This window comes from Pelophylax lessonae (genome assembly GCF_965119305.1).
Source record: "Pelophylax lessonae genome assembly, chromosome: 8".
Taxonomy (NCBI): Eukaryota; Metazoa; Chordata; class Amphibia; order Anura; family Ranidae; genus Pelophylax; species Pelophylax lessonae.
This window is the reverse complement of record NC_138775.1, coordinates 178515701-178537496: the sequence shown is the minus strand read 5'-3', so window position 1 is coordinate 178537496 and position 21796 is coordinate 178515701. Positions and strand designations below refer to the sequence as shown.

The window sequence follows — 21796 nt, the reverse complement described above, 5'->3', positions numbered from 1 at the left end:
ACATACATACATATATATATACATACACACACATATTCTTTAACTAAATATTCCTTTTATGTAAATTATATCATAATAATGGTTCAAAAAAACCACAGGAAACATAACATATTTGAAAATGTGACTTTATTAACTTAAGCAATAGCTCTATAATCCGAACACACAGATTTGTAGAATGCCTAGGTTTGATAAATATGTACCAGGGGAGGGCAGTGTATAGTGAACAAGATGGAAAAGATCTATATTAAAGTGCCATGATATATTATGGATGCACCATATTCTTTTAAAACCTAACGCCAGCAACAGTTTTGATAGAAGCGGAAAAAGAGTTTGAACTTTTGACAAGTTTGTATACAGTCTGTGTCCTCTATGGGGACATTTCCCCCGACTTCCTGTCTCACTGCCAGCAGGGAATTAAATGAGAGGGTGTGGGTGTCACCGGGACAAGAGAAGAAAAAAAATATTCTAGCCCTTCCTCACTTTACTAAATACACGTTTCTTTGTTGCAGTCCCTAACTAAAAATAACCCATCACTTCCAGTCCTTGTGACACCATATCATTGGGATAGGAAGTGAGAGTAAATCTCTCTAATGGGAATCCAGTGCACAATATAAAACCAGACAGAGGTTCTAACCCTTCTCCACTCTGTATAGAACTAAATTAAATGTTGTCCAGAGTTGGGGTTTAAACATAGAACTATCAGCAGCAGCTTTACCAGTACATACAGTCCTGCATAACAGCTTAGGCCACTTGGTCCAATACTGAAGGCCTTTGCAGATCCACCAGCTTAGCTTACTGTCTTTAGAGGAATATGAATGATATTCAGAATGCAATCTGCTTAACTGCAGAACAGTTCACAGTCAGTGCTGTGTCACAACCACCATATCATCATTAGATTTTGTTAGCCTACTCTACGCCAATTTCTGATTGGTTGCTGCACACCACTATTCTTTGTACTGTGAAATTTTGGATATTACTGTTTGTGCTTAAAAGCCTTTATATAAATAAGGCAAAGAGCAGTGTGCAAAATGGAGCAACTTGCGCAGGTAATCAAAATCTTTAGTCCTTGTGACTACGCTAAACAGCTAAAAGCCAACTTCTGATTGGCTGAAATTACTAGCTGTACAAATCTGCTCTTTACACAAGTTCACTAAATAAAGGCCAACACGTGAATGTGGTGCATCCCTAGTATATGGCTATACTGGTTAGAGGGACACAGTAGCACATTGGCACAAATACAAGCACGGTTTGCTGTCACACACACACACACAGGGTAGCTGCTGAAGTTTGTACAGTGATGCACTGCTTGTTTCAATTGTCTATGAAGACCGATATGTTGAGCTGTCCTCTACGTTAATCTGATCAAAAAAAGAGGGGTCCACAGCAAAGAGTCTGAGCATGTCCAGTTCCATGGGATGCATGCAGCCGCTAATCACCAAGGAATGAAGTGGGGCTCCAAAATCAACCGTACTAAGTTGCTGCAGGGTGCCGGCTGCAATCTGTTGGTCGGGCGCCCCAACTCGAGCCAGACCTGCGCAAATTGTGTTCTCGGACAGAGCTGAGGAAACAAGTGAATATTTGTTAATGTGTATATCAGAAAGAGAACTTTAGTAATATAAATACATTATCAAGTAGATGGGCAATCAGTGATCAACTAAACACCACTGAATGAGGGATGCCGAAGCTTATGCATGATGCTGGTTGCCCAGGAATGACCAGTGGTATCCATGCAGAAGTCCACGAGCAATGGCTTGCATTGATGAGTTCTGCAGGATCTCAGCGTTTGTTCAGAAACTACCTGCACCATACATTTCCTCCTTTAAATCTCTTTAAGAATATATCTTGGCTGCTAAATTGCATACTTCAGAACTCACCACCACTGCTGCATTGACATAGCAAGATGTGATCATACTCTGGGCTTTTTTAATAACGAAGAAGGTATGAGCCCATAGCAATCAATAACAAAACCAATTTCAATTTCTGGTTGGTATGAACTGATGGAAGGCAAATCAGATTACTAGCTCTGGTAACTGCACTCTGTGCATCATCTTTGTACTCTGGATTTGTTCAAGTAGGTGTCTACTTTCAGCAGGAAAATGGCTACTTCCTGAAAGTAGACCCCTGCAAATCCATAGTACAAAGAAGATGCACAGAGTTCAGTTATTCAGAGCTAGCAATCTGATTTACCTTCCATCAGTTCAAACCAACTCATGGCCAGTGCTGATCTATTGGGCGTCTCATTAATTAGCTGCATGAAGATAAAAATTAAAATGTAGCTCCACTTTTGAAGTCAAAGTTGAGAAAATCCCACGATATGTTTGTTATAGCATCCCAAACAAAAATAAATTCCACCTGGGACCCAAGAAGAGGAGGATCTGGGCTGCACTGTGCAAAAAAACCAACTGTACAGGGTAAGTAAGTAGGGCATGTTTGTTATTTTAATAGAAAAAACAAAAAAACTGAGACTTTACAATTACTTTATGCAACATTGAAAACTGCTGTTTTTGGTGCAAGACAGCCCCTGCTAAGAAACTCACTGAGAGCAATGAACCTCTGAGTAAAAGTGGCTACAACTGTTTTTTTTTCCAATAACTTATTTTTAAAGCATTACATGGTAAGTACAGAAACCATAGAACAGACACGTCAAAAATAATGCCAACCCAGACACAGAGCAATCCCACATCTCACGCAGAAGTCAATTTCAGGTGTGTAGAGGGGACATTATATATATATATATATATATATATATATATATATATATATATATATATATATATATATATATATAGATCTATATCTATGAGAAAATGCTCCCCAAGACCAGGCCCTAGAAAGTCTCTGTACCCCATGAGGCATTTTACATGGTAAACACCATCAACAGGAGAAAAACAAAGAAGGTTGCACAAAGGGGAAGAGACGAAAAATAAAAGAAAAGCGGAAGCATATATTTTTTAGAACAAGAATGGATTCCAAGAGGGTTGTGATACCAAGGAAAATTTTGCAGCTTCTTCTCGAGTGCCGTTTCACACTAATGCTCTGCAAATTAGGTGCAAAATTAAAGCAGCATACGGGGCAAAAACGCAGAGCTTTCAATGCAAATTTAGTGCGGAATTGTGAAGGAAGTGATAACATCTGCGATTTTATTTGAATAAATCTAGGCAAAAAAAAAAAAAAAAAAGTGCAGTGATGTAAACACTGGACTCTGATTTCAATCAGTGATTCAATTCGCACTGCACTAAACTTGCGCAAGACCCTTTTTTGAACCTGATTAAATTCGCACTGCACATACAGTCAGGTCCATAAATATTGGGCCATCGACAGAATTCTAATCTTTTTGGCTCTATACACCACCACAATGGATTTGAAATGAAACAAACAAGATGTGCTTTAATCGCAGACTTTAAGCTTTAATTTGAGGGTATTTACATCCAAATCAGGTGAACGATGTAGGAATTACAACAGTTTGTATATGTGCCTCCCACTTTTTAAGGGACCAAAAGTAATGGGACAGATTAACAAACATAAATCAAACTTTCACTTTTTAATACTTGGATGCAAATCCTTTGCAGTCAATTACAGGCTGAAGTCTGGAACGCATAGACATCACCAGGCGCTGGGTTTCATCCCTGGTGATGCTCTGCCAGGCCTCTACTGCAACTGTGTTCAGTTCCTGCTTGTTCTTGGGGCATTTTCCCTTCAGTTTTGTCTTCAGCAAGTGAAATGCATGCTCAATAGGATTCAGGTCGGGTGATTGACTTGGCCATTGCATAACATTCTTTCCCTTAAAAAACTCTTTGGTTGCTTTCGCAATATGCTTCGGGTCAATGTTCATCGGCACTGCGAGGCGCCGTCCAATGAGGAGTTCTTTTAGCTGATATATGAGCAGATAATATTGCCCGAAACACTTCAGAATTCATCCTGCTGCTTTTGTCAGCAGTCACATTAATAAATACAAGAGAACCGGTTCCATTGGCAGCCATACATGCCCACACCATGACACTACCACCACCATGCTTCACTGATGAGGTGGTATGCTTTGGATCATGAGCAGTTCCTTTCCTTCTCCATACTCCTCTCTTCCCATCACTCTGGTACAAGTTGATCTTGGTCTCATCTGTCCATAGGATGTTGTTCCAGAACTCTGAAGGCTTTTTTAGATGTTGTTTGGCAAACTCTAATCTGGCATTCCTGTTTTTGAGGCTCACCAATGGTTTACATCTTGTGGTGAACCCTCTGTATTCACTCTGGTGAAGTCTTCTCTTGATTATTGACTTTGACACACATACACTTACCTCCTGTAGAGTGTTCTTGATCTGGCCAACTGTTGTGAAGGGTGTTTTCTTCACCAGGGAAAGAATTCTTCGGTCATCCACCACAGTTGTTTTCCGTGATCTTCCGGGTCTTTTGGTGTTGCTGAGCTCACCGGTGCGTTCTTTCTTTTTAAGGATGTTCCAAACAGTTGATTTGGCCACACCTAATATTTTTGCTATCTCTCTGATGGGTTTGGTTTGTTTTTGCAGCCTAATATTGGCTTGCTTCACTGATAGTGACAGCTCTTCGGATCTCATATTGAGAGTTGACAGCAACAGATTCCAAATGCAAATAGCACACTTGAAAAGACCTCTGGACCTTTTATCTGCTACTTGTAAATGGGATAATGAGGGAATAACACACGCCAGGCCATGGAACAGCTGAGCAACCAATTGTCCCATTACTTTTGGTCCCTTAGAAAGTAGGAGGCACATATACAAACTGTTGTAATTCCTACACCTTTCACATGATTTGGATGTAAATACCCTCAAATTAAAGCTGGAAGTCTGCAGTTAAAGCACATCTTGTTTGTTTCATTTCAAATCCATTGTGGTGGTGTATAGAGCCAAAAAGATTAGAATTGTGTCGATGTCCCAATATTTATGGACCTGACTGTATGTGAACAGCCTTCATTAGAAATTATTTTTTTTTAGATGACATACAAATCTATGCTTTTCGAATCACATTTGATCTGCATAGAATTAGCATAAGCGTAAATCGGCATTGAAAGTTGAAAACCCTTTCAACTAAATCTGGTAAAACAAAAGGTGACAACAGTAATAAGTGTCACTACCTGTGCAAATGTAAAGTACAGTATAACTAAAAGCCAAACTTTTTTATTTTCAATTTTACATACAATAGGGCAGGGTTAAAACTACAGTAAGTTTTGTTTCCCCATTTGTATCTCAGGGAGATTTCTTCTTGCCTGTAGACTCGATAGAAAGTGAAAGGATATTTTTTGCACTAGGAAGGAAGTCATCTCATGAAACAAGTGCCACAATTGAGGATTTCCCTCTTTTCGGTTGCTTTCAGACGGCTGTCCAATCAGGTCGGCCAGCCAGTTTTTCAGGCAGATCGGATCAGACCATTAATAGCTCTCTATTAAGCAGTGGGTGTCCGCTGGCATCCAATCCTGTCCACGAAAAACAGCAGATCGGATGACAGTCAGAAATGGAAAGGCGGTTCCTTTCCATCTGACAGCCCTATAGAGAACTGCAGGGCTGTGTCCGTGTCCGCTCTGCATAGCGGACATGAACCTGTCATCCGCCTACTCAGTGGGGAGATCCCCTGCTGAGCAGGCAGATGTGGACTACGAAGAACGCCCGTATAAAAACCACCATAAACTTAACTATTCTGGTGGCCAAACAAAATTTTAGATTTACCCTTACTTTAATTTCTGGTGACATTGGTGATCAGGACAAATTAGAGAGAGGGAACCTCTGAGACATCAACAGCAATAAAGACCTGACAGGGGATCAATCCCTTTACCACTCCATCCAAATCTAAAAAAAGTTTTGCCTTTAGTTATACAATTGAGGGGGCACATTGTTCAAGAACATGAAGACATAATAATCTAACATCAGTGAATGAGAATAAAGTATCGGAAAGAAGACAGCCTGACACTTCTCATATCAATGAGACATCCTCTAAGCCGGAGATTCCACTAGGAGGTCAGACATGTCAGTTCCTCTGTGTGATAGTGAGGTGCTCATCAGTAGCTTTGTCATGGAAGGGTGCAGGAAGCCCAGTTTTGTGTTGTGACTGTAAAGCCTTTTTTCAGTCTTGAGGGCCTGGGTGTGTCCCCGATCTAATACAGGATGTGGCATTAGCACGCCAAAGGATGTGTATGTAAAACATTCTAAAGTGCAGCACTGAAGGAAACAAGGAGCTGTCACGGGACTGTAACCCCTCTAATGCTGGAGAGATATGTACTCCCATTATTATTCTGCAAAACCAAGATTTGTTTATAATGTTATCTGCATAAATAAGTATAAGTACAAAAAAACAAAAGTAACAATGTAAAAGCTAACTTACATGCCCAAATGTCATTTACCTTTCCAGCAATTACCATGTTGCTTACTGCTTATCCTACTGGCATGATCCTATTTGGCTTGCAAATCACGTATAAGGGTATAAATCAAGTGATAAGTGGGGAAGATAAGGGGATATGATATCAATGTTCAAATACCGTACTGGTGATCCTAGCATAGGGAACAAACTTTTCAGTCAAAGGGAATACAAAAAGGACTCGCGGCCATTCACTACAATTAGAAGAGAAGCTGTTTAACCTTAAACTGTTCTATACCGTCAGAGCGGTAAGGATGTGGAACTCTCTTCCACAAGCAGTGGTATCAGCGAGGACCATCAATAGTATCAAAAAACTATTAGATGGGCACTTTAACAACCACAACATAAAGGGGTATACAAGGTACTAGTGACATAAACACACACACTCATCAAAGGTTGAACCGGGTGGACTGGTGTCTTTTTTCAGCCTCACTAACTATGTAAATCACAGCAGCCATTGCGGATGGTGTGCAGTGAGATTGCAGCATAGTGGATTGTCTCACACTGTTCTGGAAAAGAGTAGTGCATGCAACACTTAACACACACCACCACAAAATGGTGGTGTGAACTGGCCTGCTATGAGACAAGGCAAATTGGGACTGTGCAGTCCTACCACACCTAGTGTATGTCTAACCCCAAAGGCATTTTCTGCCTGACAGCCACTCCTAAATACACTCAAACATCTAACCTGGCTTCAAAACAGTATGCACAGGTATGTCATGGTGACAAATCCTGCAGATATCAGCACGTGGAGTGATGATTCTCACGTCTTAGGAATCATTCTAGGAGCAACTGGTGATTGACCAGGTTTGGTAAATTCGGCTGCCCACTCAACCCAAGGTATTGCCAATTAAAGTGGTTCTAAAGGCTGAAGGTTTTTACCTTACTGCATTCTATGCATGAAGGTAAAAAACCTTCTGTGTGCAGCTCCATTCCCCCCAGCCATCCCCAATACTTAAGCCGGATCTCAGAGATGTGCAAGAAAGCAGCTTCTCTTCCAGGTCTCTACCCCCTCCCTGGCTCACACACAGCAGCGGGGGCCATTGGCACTTGCTGCTGTCAATCACAGCCAGTGAGGAGGGAACAGGGAGCTCTGAGCCCCATTCACACAGAGCCAGCTTGGGAGCGAGAAAGCACAAGTGCCCCCATTGCAAGTGGCCTGCTATGGGGCACTTTGTGGCAGGGAGGAGACCAGAGTGTCCCAGTGAGGGACCCAAGAAGAGGAGGATGAGGGCTGCTTTGTGCAAAACCATTGCACAGAGCAGATAAGTATAACATGTTTGTTATTATAAAAAAAAAAAAAAAATCCTTTAGTGTCACTTTAATATGTTTGCTCAGGTGAAACAAGGCATACCCATTAATAGGAAAGTTCATGTCCAACTTGTACTTCATTGAAATGCAAGGTTGCTCTCTGGCAAACACAGCTTAGTCAGCCTGCCTGACTACATCAGATGTTGACAATCGTTTCTCAAGAAATCAAGGTCACAATTTAACCCCTTTTCTGCCTTGTACAAAGTAAATTAGACAGTGAAATATTCCCCTAATGTTATTGTCCAGCCCTAAAGTGGAACTAAACTGAACTCCCAAAAGCTATGAGCAGGCAGTTCTTTATTGCAGATGAGACACGCTATGTCCCATCTGCAATAAGAAGCACTTACCTGCCTGAAAATGATATTTTCTGGAATGGTCATTTTGATACAGAGTCCTCCAATATAAAAAACCTTGTTCGAAAAAGCAATTAATGAAGATGTTTAGACAAAAATACACTGAGTAATTATTCTTATATTCCATTAACTGATGTACAGTACATCTGTATATGTGCAAATACGTTGTAGAAGCTTGGTATAGTACAGTGATGGTGACCCTTGGCATTCCAGATGTTTTGAAACTACATTTCCCATGATGCTAATGCACTTTGCAGTGTAAGCATGATGGGAAATGTAGTTCCAAAACATCTGGGGTGCCAAGGGTCACCATCATTGATATAGTAGATAAGATGAATATTGTTGCTTTAACCACTTAAGCCCCGGAAGATTTTACCCCCTTCCTGACCAGGGGGTATTTTGCGATTCGGCACTGTGTGACTTTAACGGACAATTGCGCGGTTGTGCGACGCTGTACCTAAACTAATTTGACGTCCTTTTTTCCCACAAACAGAGCTTTCTTTAGGTGGTATTTGATCACCTGTGCGATTTTTTGATCATGCGCTATAAACCAAAAAAGGAGCGTCAATTTTGCAAAAACAACAAGATTTTTCACATTTTTTATATGAAATTCCCCCCAAAAACAAAATGGAAAAATCAAAATTTAACATTTTCGGCCAATTTGTTTTATGCTACATATGTTTGGTAAAAAAAAAAAAAAAAAAAAACGCAAAAAGCGTATTTTGATTGGTTTGCGCAAAAGGTATCGCGTTTACTAACAAAGGGAAAGATTTTTGTCATTTTTGTTGTTTTTTTTTTTAATGCGTAATGGCGGCGATCTGCGATTTTTTTTTGCGGGACTGCGACATTGGGGCGGACAGATCGGACCCTTGACTGACATTTTTGACACTTTTGGGGTAACCAGTGACATTACTGCAGTAATCAGTGCTATACATATCCACTGTTACTGTAAAATGACACTGGTAGTGAAGGGGTTAACTTTATTTGAGAGGGAGGGGTGGTGTGTGTCCCTAGGGGCGTGATTCTAACTGTGATTGGCTGTGGCTTGAGGTGTAGGAACAATGATCAACTGTCCTACATAGTAGAACCGTATGATCACTGTTTCTTCACAGGGGAGAATGACAGGCGGCTTGTTTACATCAGCCGCCTGCCTTTCTCCCACTGTCACGGACGATCGTGAGTGAGCGGCGGAGGGGGGGGGGGGGTCCGTGGCGGCGCGCGCTCGCTCTACAGAGCCTCACAGGCTAGTGACGTACCGGTACGTCACTTTGCCTGTGAGGGGCTGACCGCCGCAGTATATGTACATGCGGCAGTCGGCAAGTGGTTACGTTTTTCAAAACAAATTGCTACTGTTCAGCAATATTAGGCTTGATTTGCCAAGCTATCTGTTATTTGCTAGAATGATCATTATATTTTTCGGCCATGAACTGATTATTTTCAGCAATTAATAGCTCTCCTTGCTAAAAAAAAAAGTACAATCGCTGTAGTAAAGAGTGATGCCTATTGCTTAATGAGAATATGCCTTTATTATTATTATTATTATTGTTTCTTCTTGCTGGAGGCTGCAATTTTGCTGAAGCCCAGAGCCCCTGAACAGCAGTAAATCATAAAGCAGAACTAAACCCATCGAGCTAATGGTTTCAAAAAAACAGTTACATTCCTGGAATGATGGGAGTGCTGTCACATTTGCTTGTGTCCTCAACCAAATTGTCAAACCAGCCAAGGCTGGTGTCATATTTGATCACATGTGTAGCCCCATGGCAGTTGCAGATCAAACAGAAGTAGCTTCCTTGGCTGTGAAGGATAGGTTAGTTTAAGTTCACTTTAAGGCTGTCAACAAATTGGTTTCTACAAATTGGGCAGTGACTAAAAATAGAGAGCAACTGAGCATGTGCAGAGCTGGGTAAGACAGTGTATTGCTGGATTTTAAACAGTATAGGAACTTATTTTCAATGTTTTACATAACTATACCTGCAAAAGCGGCCAGCCTGAAGTCATCTAGGAGGACATAATTTTCTTATTAAAGTTTCACTTTAAAGGGCACCCATTATTTCTGGGTATGGAATGCATATCACTCTGTTCCCTTCCTCCTATGATGCAGAACTGGGTACCTGAGAAGCTAAAAGGTCAGCCCTGGGGATGTCAGGTTGGAGAGGTTAGTGAAAGCTCCAACCTGTGCGCAACCTGGAACTTACACACCTGCCTGCAGTTCAGAGTGCAGTCTTTATTACTCACTAACATCTCCTATTGCATCCCATCAGGATTCTAATAACATCCACTGCTCAAGCCCTGATGAGTGGGGAGCCTTTTCCCCAAAACACATTGAGTTAAAGAGGTTGTAAACTTTGTTTTTTTTTTAACCACTTGCCGATCGCTCACTCGAGCTCTACTGCGGCAAAGTGGTTAGTTCCCGTCCAGCGACGTAGACCTACGTCGCTGGACTCCTCCCCTTGTGGGCGGCGCACGCGCGCCGCCAGAGGCTGGCTCCCACTGTATTCAGTCACAGCGGGAGTCGGGCCAGGGGAGGAGCGGCGGTGATCACCGCCGCTCTTCCCCGATTGTCGGGGAATCGAGTGTGGAGATCCGCCTGCTTGTGTAAACAAAGCGGGCGGATCTCCTAAGTGACAGACAGTGACAGATTGCAGGGTTCAGCATAGCTGAACCTGCAATCTGTCCCTGTGTCACTCAGTCACCTCCCCCCACACACGTTAGTAAGCACCAGGCATACATTAACCCCTCTCTCTCCAATAAAATTAACCCCTTCCCTGCCAGTGTCATTTTTACAGTAACAGTGCATATTTATAGCACTGATTACTGTAGAAATGTCACTGGTACCCCCAAAAGTGTCAAAAATGTCAGTCAAGGGTCCGATCTGTCTGCCGCAATGTCGCAGTCCCGCAAAAAAAAAAAAAAAAAAAAAAAAAAAAAAAAAAAATTGCAGATCGCCGCCATTACTCGTAAAAACAAAAAAACACCAAAAATGAAAGAAATCTTTACCTTAGTCAGCAAACGCAATAACTTTTGCGCAAACCAGTCAAGATACACTTATTGTGATTTTTTTTACCAAGCAGAAAGCAATTGGCCAAAAATTTAAAAACATTTTGATTTTTACATTTTTTGGGGGGGGGAATTTCATATAAAAAAAAATGTGAAAAATATTGTTATTTTTTCAAAATTTACGCTCTTTTTTTGTTTATAGCGCAAAAAGTAAAAATCGCACAGGTGATCAAAACCACCAAAATAAAGCTCTGTTTGTGGGGAAAAAAAGGACGTAAATTTTGTTTGGGTACGACGTCGTACGTCAGTTAAAGTCGCACAGTGCCGAATCGCAAAAAGTGGCCTGGACGTAAGACAGCAAAATCCTCCGGTGGTAAAGTGGTTAATCTGAACACCTGAAAGACAAACACATAATGAGCTAGTATGCATCACATACTAGCTCATTATGAAATACTTACCTTAGAACGAAGCCTCACAGTGCCGACCGCTCACCTGTCTCATGGGTGACATGTTTGGTCGCCCTTCTTCCGGGTTTGCGGCATCCGGCCATCTGATTGGCTGGAGCCGCGGTGATGCCACTCCCGCGCGCCGACGGTCACGGCACGGGGCTCTGAAGGAATGGCACGAGCAGCCGTTCCTTCAGAGCGCATGCGCCAGTGATGTCACTGGCTGCATGCAAAGTAAATATCTCCTAAACAGTACATGTTTAGGAGATATTTACAGTACCTATAGGTAAGCCTTATCATAGTCTTACCTATAGGTACAAGTTGCAGAGGAGGGTTTACTTCCTCTTTAATTTAATGCACTAAACTAAACCAATAAACATTTCAAACAGACCTGTGGTTGATAGAACATTTGTACTAGGCTCTCCTCAATACTCGACATTACAGTGGAACTTGAATAGGAATTCTGGAAGGGACCCCACCGAGTAAACAAGGTGATAGGGGAGCTAATGAAAGGCAAGTATCGATAGTGAAGGGGACAGACTCCATAGTGCCTTGAATGAGTAAAAACAGACTTTCTTAAATCATATAAAAACTGCTGAATAAAATATTTCATGGAAAGGAAGTTTAAAGTTCAAAAGAAGCGTCCCAAGAAAATGCTCACCCAGCTCCTCTCCCTGCTCCCTCCGGTTCTGCACAATCTGCAGAAGCTGCTCCACGGCTTGATTGACAGTCATGTAGCGAGGCGGTTCAAAAACCTTCTTTCCTCTGAAATTAGAGAGCAGTAACAAATCATAAAATGGGTGTAAATTCATAACCCTATATTGCTTTATACTAACCAATGTCTTTATGATACAAACTATGTCTGGTTATGGTCTCTGCAGACGTTTAAAGCTAATTTTTAATATTTGTTTTTTAGCTCTGCATAGACACCAATCAGCTTCCCAGCTTTATTGTCAAAGCTTTATTGAACAAGCTGAAGTCAGAAGCGGATTGGCTACCATGCTTAGATGCAACAGATTTTGCACGCTCCAGTTTTAGTCAGGGCCAGTTCACACCATAGAAACGCAGTCCAGATGCGTTCTGGGCACTTTTCTGCATGTGCGTTTTTCATGCATTTTTGGTGCGTTTTTGATGCAGTCCAGTACATTTTCCCCCAACCTTAACCACTTGCCGACCGCTCACTCGAGCTCTACTGCGGCAAAGTGGTTAGTTATCGTCCAGCGACGTAGACTTACGTCGCTGGACTCCTCCCCTTGTGGGCAGCGCTCGCGCGCCGCCGGAGGCTCGCTCCCGCTGTATTCAGTCACAGCAGGAGTCGGGCCAGGGGAGGAGCAGCGGTGATCGCTGCTACTCTTCCCCGATCGTCGGGGAATCGAGTCTGGAGATCCGCCTGCTTGTGTAAACAAAGAGGGCGGATTTCCTAAGTGTCAGACAGTGACAGATTGCAGGGTTCAGCATAGCTGAACATGCGATCTGTCCCTGTGTCACTCAGTCACCTCCCCCCACACACGTCAGTAAGCACCAGGCATACATTAACCCCTCCCTCTCCAATAAAATTAACCCCTTCCCTGCCAGTGTCATTTTTACAGTAACAGTGCATATATACAGCACTGATTACTATAGAAATGTCGCTGTTACCCCCAAAAGTGTCAAAAATGTCAGTCAAGGGTCAGATCTGTCCGCCGCAATGTCGCAGTCCAGCAAAAATCGCAGATCGCCGCCATTACTCGTTAAAAAAAAAAAAAAAAAAAAAAACACCAAAAATGACAGAAATCTTTCCCTTTGTTAGTAAACGCAATAACTTTTATGCTCTTTTTTTTGTTTATAGCGCAAAAAGTAAAAATCGCACAGGTGATCAAATACCACCAAAAGAAAGCTCTGTTTGTGGGGAAAAAAAGGACGTAAATTTCGTTTGGGTACGGCGTCGCACGACCGCGCAATTGTCAGTTAAAGTCGCACAGTGCCGAATCGCAAAAAGTGGCCTGGATGTAAGACAGCAAAATCCTCCGGTGGTAAAGTGGTTAAATAGGGACATGTGTGTTCCAGTGCGTTTTTGATGTGTTTAGATGGGTTTCAGTACATTTCAGTGCAGAAAAAAAATGCAGCATGTTCTACTTTTTTTCTGGAACACACTGGAACTGACCGCACTGGTATGAACTATGCCATTGAAAACCATATAACCTACTATCTATGCATTTTTGATGCAGCAAAAAAAAAATGCACTGGTCTGCATGTGGTGTAAACTGGCCCTTAATCAACTATCTATTCACATCTTACAAAGCATCACATGTTTTAAAGTAAAGCATAGGACAGTCGAACGATTTAATTGGAATTTTAGCCAAAACTATGTTTTTTTTTGGGGTGTGCGAGTGTGCACGGGGGGGGGGGGGGGGGGGGTTGGAATAGATTGGTGGGAAGATTAGATCCTCTGTCATGTTTTTGACTCTTTAACATTATATTAAAGCTTTTCTTTAAAAAAAAAAAAAACACATTATAATTACAGTAAATGCGCTATGCAGTGGTTTTACACAGAGCAGCTCCAATCCTCTTCTTTCCGGGTCCCCGGCGGGCGCTCCTGGCTCCTACCCCTTGAGAAAGCTGCTTGCCCTGGGGGCACAGCTGTGTGCTCACTACCAAGCCGCTGCTCTATGTGTTCATAAGACATGTAGAGCAATGGCTAGGCCCCACCCCCCGTCTTTCCTCATTGGCTCACTGGCTGCAACAGAGCAGAGGAAACCAATGGGCTCCCACTGCTATCTTGGTCAACGAGGGGGTAGAGTGCCCATACAGCCAAGGCAATCGTGAACAATCGCTGGATCATAGGGGGTTCAGGTAAGGATTGTGGGGGGGGGGGGGGGGGCGCTGCACACAGAAGGTTTTTTAGTAGAAAACCTTCAGCCTTTAGAACCACTAACTCTTCTAACACAAGAAGAGGTCATTGTACTTCTGGGTAGAAGAACCTACACAATCAGTTCTGCCCATCAAAATAAAAAGGTTATTTTAATTAAATTTACTGCTTATAACCTTCCACTTTTTTCATTCATCATTCAATGCTGATCTCAATATCTTTTTTTTTTTAATTGCACAAGTGTATTTACTTTGTTTGCTGTTCTCAACTAAATATCCTAATTATGCTGGACTTTAGGGTACAGTTAGATGGGTGACTTTTTGCAGTTGATTGTTTTTTTTTTTTTTTATCCTTGAAGGAAACTTGTTATAAAGATAGGACATTATTTCTGATAGCTTTTCAAAAAATATAAAATGCTAGCAAGTCAGCAAAGGCAACAACTACACTGACACATGCTGACAAATGACCATCTCAACCACAGAAAGAGATGCATTAACAGTTTTGTGCTAAGAAGCCCCACAGTCCTATCATATGGATTCCATGGGAATGATTCATGAGGATCTCACTAGAATGCAGCTAAAAATGTTGGAGACTTTAATTTTTAACCACTTAAGCCCCGGAAGATTTTACCCCCTTCCTGACCAAGGCCTATTTTGCGATTCGGCACTGCGTGACTTTACGGACAATTGCGCAGTCGCGCGACGCTGTACCTAAACTAATTTCCCGTCCTTTTTTTTTTTTTTGATCACCTGTGCGATTTTTTGATCATGCGCTATAAACAAAAAAATAGCGTCAATTTTGCAAAAATAACAATATTTTTCACATTTTTTTTATATGAAATTCCCCCAAAAAAAATGTAAAAATCAAAATTTTTTAACATTTTCGGCCAATTTGTTTTATGCTACATATGTTTGGTAAAGAAAAAAAGCCGCAAAAATCGTATTTTGATTGGTTTGCACAAAAGTTATCGCGTTTACTAACAAAGGGAAAGATTTTTGTCATTTTTGTTGTTTTTTTTTTTTTAACGCGTTATGGCGGCGTTCTGCGATTCTTTTTGCGGTACTGCGACATTGCGGCGGACAGATCGGACCCTTGACTGACATTTTTGACACTTTTGGGGTTACCAGTGACATTACTGCAGTAATCAGTGCTATACATATGCACTGTTACTGCAAAATGACACTGGTAGTGAAGGGGTTAACTTTATTTGAGAGGGAGGGGTGGTGTGTGTCCCTAGGGGCGTGATTCTAACTGTGATTGGCTGTGGCTTGAGCTGTAGAAACAGTGATCAACGGTCCTACATAGTAGAACCGTATGATCACTGTTTCTACACAGGAGAGAATGACAGCCGGCTTGTTTACATCACCCGTCTGCCTTTCTCCCTCTGCAGCGACGATCGGGGGGGGTGTTTCCGTGACCTCCGGGGGCGCACGCTCGCTCCCTAGACCCTCACAGGCTAGCGACGTAGATCTACGTCACTCTGCCTGTGAGGGGCTGACTGCCGACGTAAATAGTCGTGCGGCAGTCGGCAAGTGGTTAATGGACACTCCTCTAGCTTTTTTTTTTTTTTTTTATAGAACAACGTTGTTTATTTTTAGTCTGTTAGGTGGTGGTCGTATTTTCTTGTATTATTGGTGTTATTTAATTGTTTCAATAAAGCCTTTCTACCATTACCTGTGTGTCCCCTTGTGACAGTCTAAGAGCCCATTCAGACTAGCACGACTTGTCAGCCTGACAAGTCGCGGTCGGTCGCGGTCCATTGAGTAGTACAGGACCCATTCTAATAGGAGCGACACAAGTCGCTCCGACTTAGAAAAAGGGTTCTGTACTACTTTGGGGCGACCTGGGAGCGACTTGCATAGACTTCTATTATGTGAAGCCCCTGCTATGCACCGCGACTTCACAGGTCGCCCCCCGAAGTCGGATCGCCTCAGTGTGAACCGGCTCTTAGAGTTCTGGTCTCCCCCCTTTTTTTGCAACTCATCTAGCTTTGCCTTTATGTGGAACGCTTTACTGCTTTCCCCTATAGTAATAATTCTATTTTTATAAAAAAGGTACTAAACAGCTTCTGTTAAAATAAAACACAATGTCTCCATTACTGGAAAAGCTTTGCCAGCATGCACCTAAGAATCTCAATTGTCTCCTATTATATGTATCTTACTACACATACAAAATATAGTAGAGGAGGGCGCTAGCTTTACAGTTAATATTTCTTGACAGTAAGGCTTTTCTATGTGTTCTTATTATAGTGCGCCAATGTGCATTTTTATAAGTGTAAATGTGTGTTATAACTTAAACTATAAATTGTGATCCCAGCTTAGTTATAAGCTGCAAGTTTATTAAGTCTACAGTCTTCTGGTATACAGGCCAGGTCGGCTTTAAAGTAGCGGTGATCACATATCCAGTAGGGGGCACTGAAATCCTAAGGATAGGGGGCTTGCACTACTCTGGTGGTGGATGTTGCCCAACAATGTTCCTGTAATTTGTTCCAATATAGAGAGATGTTCTTAGTTGGGTATAGCAAAAGGTATACGATGCAAAATAAATTTAGTAGACTCACTTCATGAGGTTTTCTATTGATTGCTCCTTCACCTTAATATCTGCAGAAAAAGGAAAAAAATATGTCACTAAATGTCTTATCACTGAAAAAAACAGCAACATTGTAATTCTGGCACAAAGTAAGGTGGCGCATTGGCTATAGTCATGTACCATTATTCTACAGAATCTCAAAGATTAGAAATTAAGAAAGAGTCCTTAGCATTTCATGTCCATGATATATTCGGGTCGAAGAAACAATAGAACACAAAGAAGGGGAATATACAAAGGCTGGAACAGTCAGACTCTGGGTCAGCTGTGCATGGCAACCAACCAGCTTCTAAATTTCATCCTCAAAGCTTAAAGTGTTACTAAACCCACAACAGTAATATCAGTGTGTATATGCAGTAAATCATGCTCCTTATACTCACAGTGGAACCTAAGGAGTTGATCCTTTGCATTGTCTATGAAGGCTGTTCTATTCGGTCTTCTCTGATCCTCCCCTTCTTCCACAGCCCCCAAACCATCTCCTGATAGAACAGAGCATTGGGGGAAAGCTGCACATGCTCAGTTTGGTGTGCATTGCTAGAGAGTTTTTTTTTTTTTAATTTCTTGGGAGAGTACATGTGATCAGCACAGAGCCAATCAGCACTGTCCAGACAGAGGGTCAAGGGTCCTGCACAATCAGGAGATAATGAAAAGCTTTAATCTACAAGCTTTAATCAGACACTAATAGAGGTTACAAGTCTGCTATATACTGCTGATGAGAAAAGGTTTTTAGCAGTGTATATTTACTAAAACTATTGCATTGCCATGTTCTATGTACTGTGGGAGACTAGATATAGTGAATGCAGGGTCCTGGGTTAAGTAACACTTTACCTGAACGAAGCTGACAATAGAAGCCAACTGGTCGCTATACACTCCACATTCTGCCTGCTCCATTCTTTGGTAAATTTCCCCCTGAAAGACTTACGCCTAGTACACATGCAACGATTATCGGCCGACCGATCGTCCGTCTTTTGTCCAGAGTGGTGTTTTGTTGGTTGGAATATGCCTAGACTGCACACAAATTTTCTCAGCCAACAAAATTCGACTTCAGAAGTGATGTCATGTGTTGGTTAGCTTTCTTTGTGTTCTTTCTTCTCTGAGCATGCCCAGACTTGCTCATTAGATTTTTCCCTGTCGAAATCTGTACTGACTGCACGAAAATCGTCCGTGTTTGACGGCGGACACAAATTTTATAGCCTGCACACCAGATTTTTTTTGGCCGAAAAGTTGGAGTCGGTTGTCGGAAGCATCATACTAACAAGCCGAAAATCGGCAGATCGGTCTGAATTGCCGAATTTCGACGCGTGTGTACGAGGCTTTAGGCTTCATGCACATGGCCATATAGCATGCAGAGCCTGCTTCAAGGGTTGGTTCACCTTTACTAAAAACTGCCTACGCAGATAAGGGGTGTCTGTATATAAAAACAAATTGCGCTTTGTTTTAAGTTTTATAATACCCGTGCTAAAGGTGTAGACCATTTACGTACCTCATGAAGCCTGGCTGAACACCCCCCAGGTTGTTGGTCGGATGTTGCCTTAATGAGGTCCAGCTATTACTGTTCACATTTACCATTACAGGAGCGAGCTCTCCAACTCTGAGCTCAGAGCTACGGCATCAGAGGAGAGAAAGAGCATGTGAGGGGGTTTGAATCGGAGAAAGAGCTCACTCCTGTGATGAAGGTAAACAGTAATAGCTGGGCCTTGCTTAGCAACGTCCCGAGAGTTTTAGCTCTTCATAAGGTACCTAAACGGCCTACACCTATGGCAAGGGCTTTATTCAACTTTATTCAAAGCTGCACAAATTGTTTTTATCTACAGATGTCCCTTATCTGCATAGGCAGTTTTTTGGTAAAAGTGAATTAACCCCTTAATGACATTCCTGGAACCCGCACTGGGATACATTAGAAGAGGCGGCTGTTCACTGTGGTGTGGCAGGGGTTGTGCAAAGCAATAGAGAAAATGTGAACAACGTGCACGTTTCCAAAGGAATTCATTTTAAAACATCTGTTTCCACTACTTTTAACTGATAAAAATGAAAAGTAGACTGGTTGTTGTGGTTCAGAACTCATAATTCTGTTTATATAAATCATAAGTAGATATACATCACCTAACAAGCACAGAGTGTGCATCCCACTGAGTCTGTTCCTCCGGATTTTGTCATAGAAACTCTCCGGCTTCCAAGAGTCTGTCCAGAAGACAATGGAAGCCGTCTCTCCAAAGTTATACAGCTAGGATACAAAAAAAGAACAAGTTACAGCTGGACGGAGTAAAGCCAGCTAGATCACCTCTTTACCCAACATACACAATTTCTCTTCTTCCTCTACTGTCATTTATTCTGTACATGTTCAGCAGCATCCCAACAACTTCCAAATAGACAAGTTAGAGACAAGGGATCATTATCTACATTCAGCCATAGCCAAAATCACTTTCAAAACTAAAAACCAGACCCAACAAACATCAGCAATCAATTTAAATGTCCCTTCAGCAGTTCAAAAGATGATGACAATAACAGTTATGTTCATAAACCTCAAGTTTTAGGACCTTTTTCCCCCAAAAATTGCCTTGAAATCCAGAGTGATTTCTTTTCCCCCAGAGATGTCTGTCCCCTTCCTTTTAGCGTTTGTAGTCTACCCTAACATATTATATCATTTTTACGGGTCAGATAGCACTTTAATTAGATAGCAAAATTGGATACATACAGTGCATTGCCAAAGTATTCGGCCCCCTTGAACTTTGCGACCTTTTGCCACATTTCAGGCTTCAAACATAAAGATATAAAACTGTAATTTTTTGTGAAGAAACAACAAGTGGGACACAATCATTAAGTGGAACGAAATTTATTGGATATTTCAAACTTTAACAAATAAAAAACTGAAAAATTGGGCGTGCGAAATTATTCAGCCTCTTTACTTTTAATGCAGCAAACTCTCTCCAGAAGTTCAGTGAGGATCTCTGAATGATCCAATGTTGACCTAAATGACTAATGATGATAAATAGAATCCACCTGTGTGTAATCAAGTCTCTGTATAAATGCACCTGCACTGTGATAGTCTCAGAGGTCCATTTAAAGCGCAGAGAGCATCATGAAGAACAAGGAACACACCAGGCAGGTCCGAGATACTGTTGTGGAGAAGTTTAAAGGCGGATTTGGATACAAAAAGATTTCCCAAGCTTTAAACATCCCAGGTCCACAGCTCAGGAGTACTAACACTGCAAAGCCAAGTCAAAGGGTCACCCCCTTCCATCCCTTAGCAGTATATACTCAACTTTCAAAGCTTTCAAAAAGAACTGCCTAAGATTCATACTTGAGTTGTTAGAGTTTACTTATGGCAATTGAGTCCTTCCACGATCAATGTGACAGAGGGAGTAAACCAACCCAAACATTAGTAATTTTTTTTCCCCTTCTACCAGAGGGTTGAATGAAAAAAAATTACCCAATTCCCTCATTCACATACTCGATGTGGATGGGGGAATCCATCCAGCAAAGTGATTGTATTCTGACTTCTGGGAGAATTCCCTGCTGCCAGATTACACTGATCAGTGCTGCCGGCTATACCACTGATCAATCGGGAAAACCCTTACATGGTGGTTATACAGAAGCCGATCGAAAGGTCGACTTCTGTACAACCAGCCTACCCACACATGGATTGAAATCTTGAACATGAACACAGCAGTGTGCCTACATGACGTGGACCATTGGGGACACATTATAAATAAGCATACTTCTATTTTACTGTCTATGTTCTAGAACAGGTTTTCTCAACTAGGGTTCCTCCAGAGGTTACTAGAGGTTCCTTGAGCGATGACTAATCTCTGCCTCTCAAATAAGTTCCCAATGACACAATTGATCTTTTTAGCGATCAGTAAGGGGGTCAATTTTCCCAATGACCACAAATATAAGGAACATTCTTTCCACTGACCATCACACTAATGTATCATGAGTTGTGGATATAGTAATTTTTGGCAGGGTTTCCTTTTGTTGAGACAAAGAGTTAAGAAAGGCTATTCTAGAAATACAAGTTTGATATCATCCAATGTATCTAATAAACCAGTGCCAACTAAAAGATACCCTAGGTACCACATTTAGGAGTCTGTCAGCAAATAAGAATGTTTGTAAGGATTATGGATTTTCTTGGTACCACCATAGACAACATACATAATTGTATTAAAGTCTGAACATTGTATATACTTTCTGCCCATATAATGTTTATTATCAATAAGCTCTTTACTTTGTTGTAGACACTGTATGCTCCCCAATCTCCGGAAGAAGTGGTCTATCACCATGAAACTTGTTGAGACATATCAGCTGTACTCATATTCCTTTATGCCGTTAATTTTGCAAGCTCTTGAGAGAGATCTACTGTTATATGTACATTAATGCGTTTCAGCTGAGAGCAATGCTTTTTATGTAGCCTCTAATCTTCTGATATATGGATCTATTTGTATCACACAAATAAACTGCGCTAAATAAACATATCTAGAGCTGCAACTTCAAAGTGAGATACACACTGTACAAACATAGGCAAAAACATATGTTGCACTAAATATGAAATTAAAAAAAATTGACAAAAAATATATAGCTAGTGATAAAAAATATGAACGAAAACACAAGCAGTGAAAGTCCAAAAAAGTGAAAAATTAGAAGTCCAACCATGAAATATTGAAATGGAATTGTGAGAAAGTAAACTTCCACCATCAAAAATTGTGTCCGCCACCACACGAAAAACCTGCTACCAGAGAAAGGGGACCACAAGGGTCTACAACAATGGGGAAACAGTATGCTGTGGTGTCAAATAGACCTCTCCTTCGTAATCCTCCAGATAGTAGGCGGCTTGTCAGAGGGTATTAATATCCAAAAAATATAATGAGTAGTGTTGAGCG

At 41.5% G+C, this 21796-nt stretch overlaps 1 protein-coding gene across 1 annotated transcript in view; it reads right to left on the bottom strand.

Annotated features, from left to right (window-relative positions):
- Positions 1-525: 525 nt before the first annotated feature.
- The window catches only part of DPH5 (diphthamide biosynthesis 5), a 60922-nt gene continuing 39651 nt past the window's right edge, over positions 526-21796 (bottom strand). The window contains exons 4-7 of the mRNA XM_082266609.1: positions 19023-19143; positions 16894-16933; positions 12147-12250; positions 526-1558 (exon numbers count right to left, since the gene is read on the bottom strand). Of these exons, the coding sequence (XP_082122735.1) occupies positions 1320-1558; positions 12147-12250; positions 16894-16933; positions 19023-19143 (504 nt within the window). The 3' untranslated portion in view covers positions 526-1319. The remainder of the gene's footprint in view (positions 1559-12146; positions 12251-16893; positions 16934-19022; positions 19144-21796) is intronic.